The sequence below is a fragment of the Agelaius phoeniceus genome, chromosome 3, assembly GCF_051311805.1.
Source record: "Agelaius phoeniceus isolate bAgePho1 chromosome 3, bAgePho1.hap1, whole genome shotgun sequence".
NCBI classification, from domain to species: domain Eukaryota; kingdom Metazoa; phylum Chordata; class Aves; order Passeriformes; family Icteridae; genus Agelaius; species Agelaius phoeniceus.
In genome coordinates, this window is record NC_135267.1 from 46,427,814 (window position 1) to 46,445,737 (window position 17,924).

At 39.8% G+C, this 17,924-nt stretch overlaps 1 protein-coding gene across 7 annotated transcripts in view; it reads left to right on the forward strand.

Moving 5' to 3' along the window:
* Positions 1-3,293: 3,293 nt before the first annotated feature.
* The window catches only part of ARMC2 (armadillo repeat containing 2), a 70,527-nt gene continuing 55,896 nt past the window's right edge, over positions 3,294-17,924 (forward strand). For 4 of the 7 annotated variants that reach the window (XR_013181331.1, XR_013181332.1, XM_077175179.1 and 1 more), the window contains exons 1-6: positions 3,294-3,554; positions 3,799-3,851; positions 6,345-6,592; positions 7,217-7,289; positions 9,438-9,609; positions 10,779-10,989. Coding sequence is in view for 5 of the 7 variants with exons in the window: in XM_077175179.1 (XP_077031294.1) it covers positions 6,375-6,592; positions 7,217-7,289; positions 9,438-9,609; positions 10,779-10,989 (674 nt within the window). In the remaining 2 variants the exon portion in view is untranslated. Of the gene's footprint in view, positions 3,555-3,685; positions 3,852-6,344; positions 6,593-7,216; positions 7,290-9,437; positions 9,610-10,778; positions 10,990-17,924 lie in introns of all 7 variants that reach the window. The other 3 variants (XM_077175182.1, XM_077175181.1, XM_077175183.1) reach the window with 3 other exon arrangements.

Below are 17,924 nucleotides of genomic sequence, written 5' to 3' on the forward strand. Positions count from 1 at the left end.
TGCTCAAATTGCACTTGAGGCTGCTTTTACAGGTCAGCAGCTAGAAGCAGCAAATGTGGTCAATGAACACTCGGCAGGCAAAGTGCTTAACACTGTTAACTAATTCTGAATTGCACTGAAATATAGGCTTGGTATGCTTGGACATTCAGGTAAGTTTCATCTCTAGACAGGTTTAAGTTAGCCAGACCAAAACCTGAGACTGGATACCAGCAAAAAATCCCTTCCATGATTTTCAAATCAAAAAAATTTTTTTAAAACAGCTATTTGAATGAATATGACATAATTGAATACTTTTTCATTGGATATTTTTCATTAGTGAGGCAGAAATGTTCAGAACACACTGCTTTTACCTTAGCAATCGCTTCAGCAAATACTAGCTTACCTAGACCAAGTCAAATTTATAGGTTTTGATGATATTTCCATCCTAAACCACTGTTACTGCAAACAAGATTTGATTATGTACCTGCATTTAAAAGAGGTGCTGAGAGAGTTCCTTCAATAAAAAGCACAGGATGGAAAGGATTTAAGTGAGAAAATTATAACAATTGATACATAGCAGAGAGATCACAAAAGAAATATTTGCTATAATTGCCAAAACTCAGAAAATGAATAAAATTTAACTCTTCAATTTGATGACCTAGAAAATAGAGAGGAGAAATAATGTGCATATGAAAAGGATTAAAGAAGAAGCCAAGAAAGGAGGCTTAGTGGGTTTAACTGGGTGGATTTAAAAATTGTTTAAAGAATGATAATGGTAAAAAGAAATTCAAACTGGCTTTACCAGGAAACAGATCTACACAATTTTCTGTGAAACTTCCCTTGTATTATTTCAATAAAAGAAAGGTTCAGAAGAAAGTAACAGAAAATGAGCTGTGAATGATCTGAAAATAGCATACATACATGCACACACACATTCTTTTGGCTTTTAAAGAAGAATATACAGAGAAAAGCGGGTACCATAATAACAAGGTTTTCATTACTTCTGAGGTATTGAACTTGGCTGCCAAAGAAAGAGGACTAGATGCCTAATAATTAGAGATAAAGTAGAAGCTAGCAGAGATAATGGCATGTGTTATGTAAACCAGGTAGCGTTACACACGGAGATCTTTTTACTGCTATCATAATGCCTGTCAGAATAAAAAAAGGAACTGGAAGAGGGTATTTTTCTAGAAGAGAGTGGCATAACAAAGCTTATAATAAAAATCAGAAAGACAAATTAAATTTAAAATATCCACAAGGTTCTTATGTAGCAAACATGAAAAAGTAAAAGTTATGTTAGCAAGCAATTAGTAATAGGAACTTCAAGCTAGTAAGAGATTTATAGATAATTACATATAAATATATATAGAGGATGAATTTATTCAGGGAGTGCTTTCAGATATATCTGAAGTATATAACAAAGGAACAAAGGAAGAAGTTTGGTCACATAGAGCTGTATTTGTTGTGTTTTTCTATTGTTCACAGAGGTAACAACTACCCTCCTACAGCAGTTTATAGATAAATTTCAAAATTCATTCAGAGATAGCGAACAAAGTCAGTCACAAGCAACCCACTTGCCACAAAAGGCCTGTCTTTGTTGTTATTACATGTCTGGAGATTTTCTGATACAGGCTGTGATCACATTCCTCATTGCAATAGCAGGAGGCACACGAGGGGGCTGTTCAGGGAGCGTCTGGTTCACCTGCCCAACGGGACCCAAACCTGCAGGTGGATGCATTTTTGGTGAGACCTTGTCAGGAGGCAGCCTGGGGAAGTCACTGCAAGTGACCCCTTTGTGCCACTCCAACAAAGCCATCTGGCCTGTGGGACCTATGTGTGTGAAGCTCTGCTACAGCCAATGTGAAAATGTCCATCTTTTGGCCTTCCAGAGAACAGGAGGCAAGCGGGAGATGTGACAGCACTTCTGCCCTGCCAGGGAACCACTAATGTGAGCAAACCAAACTTCACTGCCTGACCAGAGAGAGACACAGGCACAGGAGAGGAGTTTGTGGCTGCTGCTACACCATGTCTGAGACCCTGGTTTTTAACTTTGGAAAACTTTCAATGTCTCCATTTTGGACCTGCAAATCTGAGCTCAGAGAGAAGGTATTATAATGATGCTGACACCCAAAGAGTCAGAAATGGCCAGCAATTCACTCAGAGAGTTACAGAGAATGAGAAGGGGGTTGGGAAACAGAATCTTGCCTCATCAGTGAAACAGGCATCATAGCTTTAAAGGAGTGACCCTGAACAGAGGATCACCGGGGCTTTTATCCAACAGTCTGGGGTTATCCTGTGAGTGTTCAGCTCCTGCTGTGTCACCTGTCTGTCTATTGTCACTTGCTGTGTCTCTTGTCACCTGTCTGGCCACAGGTCCCCTGCCCTTTATAATGCAAGGAATCACTGCCAGCTCACAGCCTCTTGATTCCAGCCACCGTGGAGACTCAACCACCACTGGCCACCAACTCAAGAATCCCACCAACTCAAAAGAAGAGAAAGATTGAGCATGAGGACTAATTAGCATAAGAAGCAAGAAAATCGTTAAACCATAAAGGTTAAATACCAACAGGAGAATTTTCCAGTGAACTGTGATTTGTTTGCTAAAATGTATATTTAGTGTAATTGAAATGGACTGCCCATGGCGGTGGTGGAGTCACTGACCCTTGGAGGAGTTTAAGGAAAGACAGGACATGACACTTAGTGCCATGGTCTAGTTGGCATGGTGATGTTCAGTCATAGGTTGGACTCGATGATCTCAGAAGTCTTTTCCAAGTCAACCAATTCTGTGATTCTGTAAATTTTTGAGAATCTGAGTTGATTTGTGTAACACTTCCACCTTGCACCCTGCACAGAACAAAAAACACCTCCTGTCTAAACCAGGCCCCGTGTCTGTGTTTAGCGTCCCTAAATTGGCAACAACAGCAGGTCACCCCAGTAACTCCTGCCAGCCGTGCCCTGGCTTGTGCCAGCCGCCACCACGCTGTCCATGAACGCGGGCCAGCACTGGCCACGGGGGACAGCTCTCCACCAGGAATGCAGAGTGTTGCGGGACAGCGCCGCGGCAGGAGCCCGCATGGGCACTGCCATCCCTGGGATCTGGGCACGCCATCCCGGGATCTGGGCACGCCATCCCCGGGATCTGGGCACGCCATCCCTGGGTCTAGGCACGCCATCCCCGGGATCTGGGCACGCCATCCCCGGGATCTGGGCACGCCATCCCGGGATCTGGGCACGCCATCCCCGGGATCTGGGCTCGCCATCCCGGCCCGGCAGCGGCCGCGCCGCGCACGCGCCCGCAGGTGCTGGCGCGTGCGCCCCGGGGTGCCCGGGCGGCCCCGCGGGCGCGGCGGCGGCGGCGCGGAGGGCGCGGCCCCGCTCGGGCTCGGGCCCGGCGGCGGCGCGGCGCGGACGGTTGCTATGGGAACGGCGGGCGGCCGAGCGAGGCTGGGGCCCTGCGGAGGCGCTGGCGGGTCCCGACCGAGTGCTCCGGGCAGCGCCCGGTGCCCCCGCCGGCCGTAGCGCTCGTCCCTGGGGGTGCCGCCTGGCCGGGCGGGGGCGAAGGGCCGGACTGTGCGGTAAGTCGGGCGGGAGGCTTTGGAAAGCGGCCGGAGACTGATAATCCCTGTGGCGCTTCCCGGCAGCTTTCCCGTGCTCGGGAGGGAGGCGCGATTGCCGGGTGTGGGTTGGGACAGCGTTTACTCCACAGGTGCTGCTTGTTTGAGGGGTTCCTCTGGGACGTGTTGACCCACGGCTGCGCTGGAAACCTCACTCCGCTGAGAACTCGGCTCTCGTAACTTCATTCTATTTTCTCTTTGATAGCGATTTTTCTGCGTCAAAATTTCACCGGGGTGAAAGTGCATCAATTGTGATTGGTAAGTTTCTGTGAATCAGAACTATGTCTAATAATAGCTGTTGTTTACATCTGAAAGGAGGATGTAGTGAGGTGGGGGCCCAGCTCTTCTACCGTGCCTGCAGTGAAAGGACAGGAGGAAATGGCCTTAAGCTGAGACGGGGAGATGCAGATTAGATATTAGAAAAAGAAAATTCACTGTAATGATGGCCATGCACTGGAATAGGTTGGCCAGGAAGGTGATGGAGTCACCAGCCTTGGGTGTGTTTAGGAGGCGTCTGGATTGGGCAGTGATTGATGTGGTTTAGGGGTTACAGGGGCAGTGCAGGGTTGGCTTTGGACTTGATGATCTTAAAGGTCTCTTCCAACCTCAGAGATTCTGGGATTCTTACTAAACCTGTATCTGTGTGCTAACTGTTCTAGAGATTTGCTAGGGCATACAGAACATGGTTTGGATGTCAGAGAGCAGAATGTTCATAGCCTGAATACAGGGCTTCTCCTCACTGTACTTAGTGATTGCAAATACACCCACTCTGCACCCTAACAATTAAATGACACTGGTCTTGAGATGGGAAAGAGGATGGCAGAGGCAGTGTGAGATGGCAGAGCCAATGTGGTGCCATATCTGATGTAGCCAGCCATGCTTCTCTCATCTTGATTGAACTGAGATAAGAGCTGTGAGAGTACAGCTGTCTCACTTCTGGACATTGCTGGGAGTAATGTGTGGATCCTGTACTGCTCTCTACTGCTTAAAAATCTTCCTATACAGCAAAGACCAGACTTCTGGAGTAAACAATTGGGGAATAAGGACAAGAGCCCAAGTATGGCTTTTCAGACACTGCTGTGATACTCTTCTACCTCCCAGCAGAGTCAGAGAGGAGCTCTTCACTTGTGCAAGTTAAAGGCTTCTTGGAAATGGTGACAGTAGTGAGGGACAAGATCTGTGTGTACCAGTTATGCTGTCCCCATTGATGCTGCAGTCTTCCCTCTGGGGAGCCGGGGAGCAAAATTACAGAATCACAGAATAGGCTGAGTTGGAAGGGACTCTCAAGGATCATGGAGTCCAGCTCCTGGCCCTGTACAGGACCATTGCCAACTGTATCAGACACGTAAGGCCTACAGAGAACACCTTCCACTTAAGGTCAAAATTCTGGTTTCCAGTAGCTGGGGGAATAGGGAATGATAGCCTACCTTCCTTTTTCCAGTGAGAACTGGTTAATTTTTTTCTAAACAGACAGCTGCAGTGGAACTCCTTACTGTTTTTTTAACTACATTGTAATAGAGGGAAGAGTATTGAGTATAGAGAACAAAATTCAGTCACAGTGAAGACAAGTAATATATTAATTGTAGTTGGAAATATTAAAAACAGTTAGTCTCAGGCTCGTGATCTGTTCCTGAGGTTTTTTTAATTATGCATCATTTAGTGAAAGATGTGGTGCAGTTCTCCTTGTCCAGTTTTATATTGGATGTGCAACAATGACAGACACTACCAGAATGTGCAGGCTCTCAAAGAAAGAAGAAGCAGCTGAAAAAGTTAGACTGCAGAACAGGAAGAATTGAACTAAGAAACTAAGGATATAAGATTTTTTTTTACTCCATAGTTTAGAAATAACCCAGATGATGGTGTCTGATCTACTGTCAGTTCATTGTCATAAACTGTGTAAGAGAATAGAAGTTACCAGATGGTCTGAGTCACAGTGCAGAAACATATTTTTGTTTTTAGGTAAGTCTGAAAGCAGAAGAGGAATTTTGCATGGTGTAAGACTCATGATGAGTTTGCTGTAAAATGACAAGGATGATACCTACAGAGAACTGCACCATGATAGTGATGGGTTGTGGGTCCAGGGGGTGATGGAACAAGTCTGTCACTGCCCATTGCATTTCCCAGAAGCTACAGCAGGACAGAATGCTGATTGGAAGTTTGGGTTTATCACTTACATTAGTGTTGTCTTTCTTTGCCTGTGCTTGGGGTTGGGTTGGGGAGTCGTTTCTTTCAGAGGAAAAAAATGGATTGCCTGTTCTTCCTTGTCTCTGCTCATCAATTGCTGATAACTGTGCTTCAGTTACTGATAATGATGCCTCTGACATATTAGGAAGCTGCCCTTGGTAAGGTCGATAATATATATTGGGTTTTTCTTAAGTTGGTAAAACCTGTCTCTTTGCAGCATATTATTGAATTCCTGTTTTGGCTGTGGTGTTTCACAAGTAACCAAGTGTCAAGAAACAGATTTTCTATGGATTTGTAGAGGACCACATTTGGCCCATGAAGCACAGTGACATATTTCAGTATCCTATAAACAAACTGATGGTAGATCCTCCATGTCAGATGCTTTCTGTTTTTGAGTATTATCCTACAGAAGTGAAGAATAGAGAGGAAATGCATTATCAGTGTACCTTATTTCCCTCTATTTCAGCACTGTCTAGGATTCACTGTGGTAGCATAACCAGTGATGAATTAATAGTTTGTAATTTAAGACTAGCATAATACTTTGTGCCATTCACATATATTTTCCAGTGTTCTTCCTGTGCAGTACTTTGCAGAGGAATGCAAGCTTCAAAGACTGAAAACAGAAGAAAAGCAGAACCATTCTACTGGCTGTCAGTGGCAAAGCCTAGGACCAGTTCTGAGATTGTAAATGAAGCCAGAGATGCTCTACGAACAGTGAAAACTCAAAGACCATTCACACCTACAGATGAACAAAGGAAACTTTCTGGGTCTCAATCCTCACGATGTCCTCAAAATAGACACCCTGTACTTTTTAGGTACTGTGGCTTTAAGATGTTTTCAAATATCCTTTAGCAGCAAGAGATTTGATTCTCTAGTTATGCTTCTGGTGGTTATTTTCCCTGTGTTAATCTGTATTCCTAATCACATCCTTTGCCTTCTTCTAATGATCTTTACTGTTGGTGTTAATCTACATGTCCAGCAAGTTTCTCTGGCTTAGAGCTACCAGAGGCAGTCACTATACACTAGTTTTTATGTGTAGAATAGTATAAGAAAATAGTCTGTTACTTACCTTTTCTTGAGACAATTGAATGCTTTTAATTGAGATAGTCTTCAGCTTTTTTCCTAGAACATGTGAAAGCTTGCTTGTTTCCTATAACCTATGTGCTAGATCTTTTTTCAGTGCTTCTGAGATCTTTTAAATGTGAAATTTTAGGTCCTGCAGTTTGAAATGCTCATTTTCAAACAGAGTTTTTACTGCCTCAAAATTATTTCTAGGTGGAGTTTTGTTACCTTGATGTGCTGATGTGCTCTTGTGACTTTTCCTTTCTTCCCTTTCCCTGTATTCACTGGCAAAGGGAAGAAGCATGCACTTAAAAAAACCATCTGGTCACACAACTCTGGGTCTGCTTTATTCTAACTATGTTTCATTTCTTCATTAGTCTTGATACTTCCAGTTCTGATTCATCTGAATCAAGACCGAATTCTGGTGTTCGTCTAAGTCCACTGACTCATGTAAGTACTCTGGAAATAACTCATGCACTACTGATATAAAATATGTGTCTTGGTAGTGTTAGGAAAATAAATGGTTTAAAGACATTTGGGAAGAGTGGAGGCTTGTTGTAACATTAGTCTGAGACTTATAAAGTCAGTTTTATAAACTGGAAAATAATTTAAACTACTTAAATATTGCTGTATTGCTTTATGATTCAAAGTGACATTAACAAGAATCAGAAGGCTGATAACTGAGTCAGCTTTCTTTCAGTGTAAGTTTACTAAAATAGGTGAAGTTCATGAGCATGGACATGTGCCAACAGCATGCCCTGGCTGTTAAGAAGGTGGCTGATGGTATCTGGGGCTGCATTAGGAGGAGTGTTGGCAGCAGGTTGAGGGAAAGTGATCCTTCCCCTCTACTCAGCACCTGGAGTGCTGGTATGCAGTTCTGGGCTCCACAGTATGAGAAAGACATGGAGCTACTGGAGAGAATCTGATGAATGGCCCCAAAGGTGATGAAGGGACAGGGAGACATGAGAATGTTCAGCCTGGAGAAGACCAAGGGAGGACCTTATCCATGGATGTAAATACCTGAAAGGTGGGTGCAAAGAGGACGGGATCAGCCTCTTTTCAGTGACTGGACCAGAGGCAGAGGGCACAAACTGGGACACAGGAGGTTTCCTCTGAACCTCAGGAAACAGTTTTCCCCCTGTGAGGTGATGAGGCCTTGGCACAGGTTGCCCAGAGATCTTCAAAAGCTTCTTGGGCATGGTCCTGGGCAACTGAGGTTAGGTGGCTGTAGTTGAATACAGGGCTTGGACCTCCAGAGGTCCTTTCCAACCTCATCTATTTTGTGGTTCTGTGAAAGTAACTAGGTTGCTTTCTATTTGGCTTACATTTCTATAAAATGTCATGATTGTAGTTTTATTTCAAAACAGATAGAGGTCCTTTAAGAACCATTTTTCTCCCTCTGTGAAAGCTGTGAATTGTTTTCAATTTATAAGTGTATCTGCTCTTTCACAGTTTTTTTTTATATTTGGTCTTTAAATATAAGATTAAGTCACGACTGTTTGTTTAGTACCAAAGATAACAGAGCATGCTATAGCAATTAAATGTACTTGCTGTATACATTTTTCCAGACAGGAACCTTTAGGAAATTCTTCAGGAAATAAGGGGAAATATCTAAGAAATTTTATACTTTAGTAATTTGGATAAGGGAATGTATTTACATGAATCAAGTTTAAAAAATTCTGGGCATACTTCTATTTAGATTATGTATATCTACATTTGGATTTAAGAACTGGTGTTAAATTTTCATGTATTTTGTGAGAGTGGAAAAAAATTAGAGAAAACTACTGACGAATGCAAAACCTGATTTTTTTTTCTTTATCAATGGGTATAAGTTAATACACTGTAAATTAAGAGTTCATATTAATTGTGGTGGTTGTAAGTAGTCAGTCTCACCTGCTGGCTCCTTAATACTATGGAGAGCTCTGAAGTATTGGCTGGAGACTTTTTAGTGGATTCTTTATTTTAAGGAAATTGGTATTGGTATTAGAGGTCAGTACTTTATGTAGGTCAAGGGCACAACAAGTACTTGATACTAGAGATTCAGGGACTTGTTCACCTCCTCTAAGATGCAAGACACTGACATAAAACTAGGACTTTCATGTTTCTGGATCTGCATGATTTGTCTCAGTGTGACAGAAAGTAGTACATATGATGTGAACATATTTGGAGTGCTTTGGAAATACTGTTTTAGTGCTCAAAAGCAAATCAAAGAATAGATGTATCTCTAGAATTGTTGACAATAGTCATTGGCACAATATTTTCTTTGATAAATAAGCTTGCTGCAGATGTAGTTAAATGAGTACTTATGAGGAATAAATAATTCTGAGTTCTACTCAAGCTAGGTTTTGTTTTCTGCGCCTCTGAATGTTGGCTTTCTGTGGTGATAATGGTATAGACATCTGGTTTGTTTGGTGGAATGATATCATTAGATTCAGAATATGAAAATTTCTTAATGAGCAAGCCAGTGTAACTCCTGTTCTATTTTGAACTTAGCCCTTTGTTAGAAGTTATGTAGGTTTGGTTTTTTTAATTTTTTACTTAAATGAAAATTAAATTATCTGTGCTTTTTTTTAAAAGTCTTCTTTATTTTTGTCACAGAAACCAGTAGTAGTAATTTCTGAAAAAAAAGATGAAGCTTCTTCTGTTTTCCATCCAACACCTCCTGCTGATGCTGCAGAGCTTAGAAAAGTCAGCAAAGCTTGCAAAGGCTTATTTAGAGCAACTTCTCTGAAAGATTTATTTTCTGCTAAGGTGGTTCCTCTGAATCAGAGTAAGAATGTTTTGATACATATTTGCTATAAAGATTACTGCATGATGGGTTTTAATATTGGTAATTACATGAATTATTAATACATTAAAGGACTTGTGTGTCCTTTCAGTATGAATTCTGGAAGTATTTAAATGGGTTTAAGGCAGTTTTGAAACTCTGGTTTCCCAAAATGATGCTGGCTTGCACTACTGAAAATGAGCTGAAAACTACTCAGGTGCCTCTTCTTTCTATAGGTTTCCAAGTAATGGAATTTTACTGAAAGTTGTCATCAGTAAAATTAACATTAAATGCTGTCATGCTTGAAGAGATAATGAGATGCCATCATCTAAGGAGATTCCCTGATGGATTCCCTGAGCCTAAAAGGAGGAATAAAAAGGAATGATATGTCTTGACAGGCCTCCAACTACATCGTATTTGTTGTTAAGAGTTTTATTAGTGGAGGTTTAATAAAGGTCACCAAATGTGGGATTTAAAAGTAATTTTCTTGAAGATGGGAAATGGCATCTTGGCTTCCTGCATGCTGGCTCATAATAAAGTGTGCTGGGACTGTCTTTATTTCAGAAGACTCATTTATAATGACAGTTCTTACACTGTCCGGGATTGTTACTTTACATTATAAACTGAATATCTCATTTTGACTTACTAAACATTACTTCATTTTTATGTATTTATTCTATAAATATATCTTTATATAATGTGTCACTTCATAAAGCCTTAATAAGCTGATGTTACTAATTGAAGAAGTTGAGAAGCTGGTGTATTTGTAACCTGCCTTGGTCTCTTCCCTTTTGGGATCATGCAAATGTTATGTGAGGGGTTTTATTTGTGGAGGTTCTTCTTGTATGTACATAGAAGCTACAGGATTAACAGCTACCTTTTTCCTGAGTTCCTTCATAATATTCAGGTCCTGAAATACAATCAATTTTTTTCACCAGGTACAATCCACCTATTTGTAAAGGGGAAATCATGGAGATGAAATATTAAAACTTTAAACACAACCCCAAAAGACTTTAAGAAATGCTGTTCATAAGAAGACACTGACTACCTTACTCTTAATAGTCTTAAACTTTCTCAGCTTTTAAATTGATACAAGCAAATTTTGATAATGTAACATGACAAGCAGTAATTAATAACACTTGAACAAAATGTGTTCTCTTTGACTGTTTCAGATGAAATGAAACCTGATTTTGAAGAGCCAACTATGATGATGAATAGTCTTGACAGAAGTAATAATAACTGCTTAACAGAACAAAAGTTGTACACATCATTTAATGATGAGAGTAGACAATTAATTTGTAATGAACATACCAGCAGATCAGGAAATGAAGACTCCATGGAAGGGACACCAGGAAACTTTTCACTTCAGCTGCAAGGAGAAAGGTCAGCATTGGTCAAGTATGGTAATGTGCATCTTCCATACAGCCCTCTTCCTGGTTACTCAATTGTGCAATATCAAAATGCTTAAAATTAATGGTATCTGAAGATAACATTACATGTGCTTCAAAATGAAACTGTGTTTAGATTATTAGAAAAATTTACATTTCTTCTTTTAGGAAGTTTCTACATTCAAAAGACTAATTTGTAAAATATTGGTGGTAGAAATTTATTTGATGTGATTGTTTGATCATTAACATTTCAAAACCAAGTCTTCTAGTCACTGTGTGTAAAATCCTCAAGTTTAAATTTAATGTGCTTGCTTTTGTAGTTTAGTCCTGTTGCTTTAAGGTGCTATGCCGTTCTTCACTTAGCTTGACAGATGAGTAGAGCCATGCTTTCAGTTCAGGTATGTGATCATACACAAAACCAGGCTAAAACTCTTTAGCAATAGAAGCAGAATTTTTTTGTGACTTTTAATTTTTAGTTCTTTTTTTTTTTTTTTTTTTTTTTTTTTTTTTTGCATGACCAAGTAGGTGTAAGAGATTAATGAGACTCACATGCCTGCATCTGCTTTTACTGGACCTGGAATATCATATCCATTCTTTAGTTCATAATCAACTAGTTTGTTTTTCTTTAGATTTAGATGTGAATTCTTGCACAGGGAGCAATAGCCCTGTGGCACTGTGGGTAATTGGTGTATCAGTTGCTGCATTAGCAGTCAGATGAACAACTGTTTTGTGCTAATAACATTGACAGATCTGGCAGTCTCAGCAACAAAGAATGAAAAACACTTTATTTTCAAAACACATCCTTGTAAAACTTGTTCACTATTAAAAAGACATGTTTGCCAGTAAGTAGCTTCTTTCTAGCATGTTTGTATGCTTAGGGAAAAGCTATTTCCCTGGATATTCTTAAGCACCTTTGATATTAAAGACTATGTTCCTAATTTTATAAAATGAAAGGCCTTTCATTTACTAACTTGATGATAGCACTTAATAGTGTAAGAGAATGTTGTCCATTGAGGCTCTTACAGTAAATGGTACATAACAGAGCTATCAAAGGACTCTTTTAAATGAAACTGTAAGCAGGATTTTAAAAAAAGACAGATTCTAAAAGAACGAAGATTTGTTGTAGCAAAGAAAAAACTCCATGAGTGTGGAGGACGAATGAGAAAATAAGAGCAGAGATGAAAAAAGTAGGTGAAAAAAAAGAAAGGTTAAGCACCAAAGAGAATACTTTACTGCAATATAATTTTCTCTCTTTAAAATCAGTGATCTAATAACTTAGATAAAGACTAGTTGGATTATCATACTACATAATTTACTGTAGTTTGAATTTTATTTAATAAAGGTGTGGCATTATGTACTTCAGTGTCGCAGTGGAGATGGATAGTTCCTTTTGTGGAATATGCATCCTACTGTGTTCAGTTCTGCTTTCTGTTTGGGTTGCTGTTTTGGTTGATGGTGTCCAAATGCCTCTGACAGAAAGGGTCAGTTGATACTTTTGCTACTTCAAAAGAATCACCTTCTTTCTCAGTCATAATTTTAAAACTTGCATGTATAATGGAAAGCTAACCCATTAGGCATGCTTCCTGTCTGTTCAAAATTGTACACTTCTCCTTCTAAGAACAAGAACTCTGCAAATTTTTGGTTTTGCATTTTTGTTACTGATGCTTTTTGCAACCATGAGTCTCATACATCAGTTAAATTAGATCTCAAATTACTGGCCTTAACATAATACCAAAAATTGCTCTCGAATATTGTTCTGACTAGTTCTCTCCAAAATGGTAGAAAAATATAACATTCCTCCATCTTTCTGTGTTGGATGCAAGATGAGTATTTTTAAATAGTCCATTTTTACCTCTCCTGTGAGTCCTCTTCTGTGTACTCGAGTCAGAGCTGGTTTTTGCCAATGCTTAGGAGGCGAAGCTTCCTGACACCATTTAGGTGCTCATTAGGCTTAGAGCACCATGTATATCTGCAGTGCTGCAAGATGCACAAGAGTAATACAAAATGCTTTCTCTTTAGCCACAGACAAAGGTCCCTCATCTGTATCAGCCAAGCAGTTCAGGCCATCATGTGATGGGATGGGTGTGGATAATCTCAGCTGCTCTCATATGTTGTATCTTCTTGCTAAGACCAAAGAGCACATTGGTCCAGTGTTTGTGTATGATACTCCACAAGTCAGGCAGACATTGTTCTGTGTGCTTGGGTGAGTTCAGAGATGTCATTCTTCTTCTGACATGGCAGTTGAAAGGTACCACAAACCTCGCCTTCCATACAGTTTGTTGAGTTTGCTCTTCATGATAGTTATATGTAAAAGGCTCCAGAACCATAGAGGGGCCATTGCAGTGAGAGATTTGGCATTCTTTCTCAGTAGAACATGTTTACTAGATGATTGGAAGGTTAGATTGCATCTGGTTCTGTATCATAAATACTTGAGGTATCTTGTATAGGGTTACTAGATATTTTCTATTTAAAGTACATCGCATTCAGGCATAATAGGATGAAAGCTTAAAGGAATGTCAAATCTTTTATTATCTAGTGTCCTGTCATTTTCTACATGAAGCAGGTGTCAACCTCAATTCTGTACTGCAGTGACTTAAAACCCTTACAGGAATTAAGCAAGGGGATTGTAGATGTAGTATACTTCATACAGGGGGAGGCAGGGGACTTCCTACTCCCCTTTCCCTACAGTTCCTATACATGTGCTGAAATAACTTTCCTAATTAAACCCTTTTTCTGCTAATGAGGAAACAGTAGAGCATGACAAAATAGCATGGCAGATTCCTGCCATTAGTGCTATTATATTTATTTTAAAGACAACAGAAGGGGGAGGTATTCTATTCCAACAAGAGACTTGATCACTTTCTGTCTCACATTCTTTTGTTGTCCCAAAGACTGAAGAAAAGAATGAACAGTGCTAATGAAATCACAACTGCCTTGTAAAGGTACTGGGGGAAAAAGAGAAAATGACCTTTTGAGGGAAAAAGCCATTTGCCATTTTGTTTGCAATTCTGTTTTGCAAATAACATTCTAGATGTAATAGAATAGGTATATTAATTGAAGCAGATTGAATTTATTGACATGTTGCCTCAGGAAAGCTAGGAACAATTTCTGGCAATCATAAGGAAGCTCAGTTTTGTTTACACCATCCTCTAACCATTGTGCCTTGCCATCTATTGTGATTGCTATAGAAGTGAAACTTCTAAAATGTTTTCTGCATTCATATATTTCAAGAGAAGTGTCAACAGTGATGGCAGATTTGCTGATGAAGAGCAACAGTTTCCTGGGTGTGAAAGAATGATGATTTTTTTTTTTCCTACTCTAATTTCTCAATATTCTGAAAGCTTAGATGTCATTCCAGGACTTCTTCAAAGCAGAGGTGCCTTGAGTGAGGAAGAGTTTGGAGGCAAACAGTTCATTCCCAAGTGGCTTGTTCTTTTTTAATAAGTGAGTTTTATAAAGAGCTACAAAAGGATTAGCAGGTACTATAAAGAAGATATACTCTGCCCTGTTTTCTCTCACCATTGTTCTCTTTATTAAATGCCTGTTTTGCAGTATCCTTGAAATATATTCTTCTTCCATGAGAATAGTTTCTCTTGCTTGTGCTTTTTTAGAGTTTTGTAGTATTTCAATAGAAAATGATAAAAGCAAAAAATTAAATGATAAAGAATAGGGTGGGTTGGAGAGGACCACTGGAAATTACTTCTCTCTGGTTGCTTGAACTACCTTCACATCTGTGCTCAAAATATACATTCTTTTTCTCTTCAAAGAAAAGGATTCCCACAGAGGAGAGAGATTTTTTTCCTCAGGGGAACACCCATTCTGTTTTGTTCTGGATGATGTTTTTGAAATGAGTGATATGGTGTGGCTATTGGTTTGAAGTATGGTGTAGCTGACTCTCCAGACATTTTTCAGTATTTTTATTATTTTTTTTTAATTATGTATATTGACAAGTTTTGGAATTCTCATAAAGACAGGGAAACAGGAAATTAACCTGCTCCCAACTAATCTTTATCTATTTCTGCCTCAGTTCCACTGGCTATTTGGATCACTGATTTTGAGTAGTGGGAAATCCTTCACAGGTGGAGCTTTCTACAGTGTTTTCCAGATTGTGACACCTACCCTTTCAAGAAGGTGCCTGGTTTGATATAGGGTTAAGGGATACTGAGAGAACACTGGGGAAGAAGAATTCTTTTTTTCAGAACTTGTTACAGACTTCTAAAGAAAAGGGTAAGAGGTAACTTTTATCTCTGGTCTCTTAGCTCATGAAAGAGACAGTGGCGTTTAGGCTCGTTTTTACCCTGTACTCTAAAGAGTCTTTCCACTCTAGCACTTAGTTTCAGGTCAATATAATTGGTCTCCAAATCTGGGAGATCTAGGTCTTGAAAGTCCTTAATACCAATTGAATTGCAATTCTGGAATGGGAAAGTGTGCCATGCAAAGGGTAGAGAAGAAATGTCAGTTCAGTTTAGGTAGACTTGTAGTAACAATGGATTTAAATTTATTTTCTGTTTAGAAATGCCATGTTTATTCAAGATTCAAGTTAGGAAGATGATGAGGGTGTGGTTTTCAGACTCAAATATATTTAGGCTAATGTTTTAGATATTTTTTATAGTTAGAATTAGACTGTCAGTTGTCTGGTTGCCTAAAGATACACTGCCACAAATAGATACTGTTAATATTTTCAATATTAGACAGAATATGCAAAGACTGTGAAGAATAAAAAGGATAAGGATAGAAGTTTTTCATCAACCTTGATTATTATTTTAAGTCATACTGTTTAACATGTGCATGAGGTTCTCCATCAACAGCCTGTGTAAATAAGAAATGCTGTATTTTCTTATCGCTGGAGTTGTCATAAAAAATGAGTGAGCTATTCCCATGATTGTGTTTACAGGATTGTTATTTACTCATCTTTAGGATGACTCAGAGAGTTGGTCTATTTGTCAATATATTTTTACAAATTATGTTGTCTTTCTACTAGTTATATTTTCTCATATCAGTGGTATCAGTTATGCACTTGATTATAGTTTTCACTCCCTTTGTTTTTTTCCTCTTCTTATTATGTTCCTTGTAATCCTCTGCGGTTCCTGAAATAATTTCAGGACATCTATATTAGCAGGTTTTAAATTATTTTCATGCTTTTGAGGAGTTTTGTGGATGAGAAATCAAACTGACTCAAATTGTGTGTAATTGGCTTAATACTTTATTTTATATCTCTTTTAGCTGTCTGCCAGTAATTTCATCTCCATTGTTTTTTTGAAAAAGAAAATGGTCTTTAAAAATTGAGCTATTATACTGGGTTTTGTTTTTTTCTTTGAGGCTTATTTCCAGATTGTGTTTATCTGTCTTGTTTGTCCCTCAGATGACATCACAGAATGGAAGATTCTGTGGTAACTGAGTAAAATAGGGACAGATTCTCTTAAGTGGCTCAGTGAAGGTCAATTCTTTGTCTAAAAGGATAGAGTGCTTTTCAAGTGCTGAGTTATGGTCAGGAAGGAATCAGTTGGTTTGCAATAAAAAACATATTCCATACTATTCAAATAATGAAAGGCAATACCAGAAACTAATTCTGATGTCCTTCTGGCAACATGAGCTATCTGGATAGTATAATGAAATTGGAATAAAGGGATTAATGAGAAATGCAAATGTTAATTGGTATGTGGAAAAATTAATTTCTGTGAGAGTAAATGACAAAACTAAATACTAATTTTTCTCATTTTGCCAAAAGCTAAAAACACTTCCTACTAGTTGCTTTGGCAAAAATACTGGAATGTTGTTTATACTTCCTTTCAAAGTCTACAGGGCAATGTCTTGTTGTTAACATCAGTAATTTTGGTTTAGAGTTAGAACTCTTGTTTCTTGATCACTAAACACTTACAGCAGAGGAATCATGGTAGCAGGGGATTGTGTTCTGAAGCAGTGGCTCCTAAAAGCATTGTGTAAATGAACCTGCTCTGAGAAGATCCATTGCAGTTTCACTTGCTGCAGCTCCACATCTGACTCTGCCCCTTCTTCGCCTTGGGCCCCTTGCACCACTTTGTCCCTTGCTGCTGACTCAGGGTTTGCTCCGTTGTCCTTAGTGCCCTAATTCCCATGATCACCATTAGCTCCTTTAACTTTCCCTAGAGCTGCTATTGTTCTTTTGGAGACAGCTGCTGGGTTAGGCTGTGCCCTGATAAACTTGCTCTAGAGCCCTACGTATCTTTGCATGGTGCTACACAGTGCTCCTGCCAAGAGATCTCATGGGCTGTTCATGAGACCACAGTTCTGATTTTTTTTAAAGTGCTGACAGTCAGTAGATAAAGAACACATTGGTTGATACACCAGAGGGTTGTCCAGAGGAGCCTCAGCAGGTCAAACCAGAAATGGTTTGACAGGAACGTGATGCAGTTTAACAAAGACAAGTGCAAAGTCCTGCATCTGGGCTGGAACAGCCCCAGGCACTATTATATACTGGGAGCAATCCAGCTGGGGGGCAACTTTGCAGAATAAGACCTGGAGGTCCTGATGTACACAGGTTCATAAAAGCTCAGGGAGAGACCTCAGAAGATCATCTGGCCTGATCTTTTGTGGAAAAGAGAGTAGATGAGATAATCTAGCACGCTGTTCATTTGTGTCTTGAAAACCTCCACTACACCTGGGCTGCTGGGACCAGCTCCAGGCTCCCCAGTGCAATAGAGATGTTGAAATGACTGAAGGGAATCCAGCTGCTAAAATGTGAAGGAATCCTTTGTATAAGGAAAGGCTGAGAGATCTGGAACTGTTTAGCGTGGAGAAGAGAAGGCTTGGCAGGAGTTTTTATCAAGATCATTCAATACCTGGAGGGAGGGTTAGGGTGCATTGTAGCACCATCATTGACTGTGGGACAAGAGCTCTTCTCCCCCATGGCAAGCACTCAAAACAGGAAAAACTATTTACCTGTGATGGTTC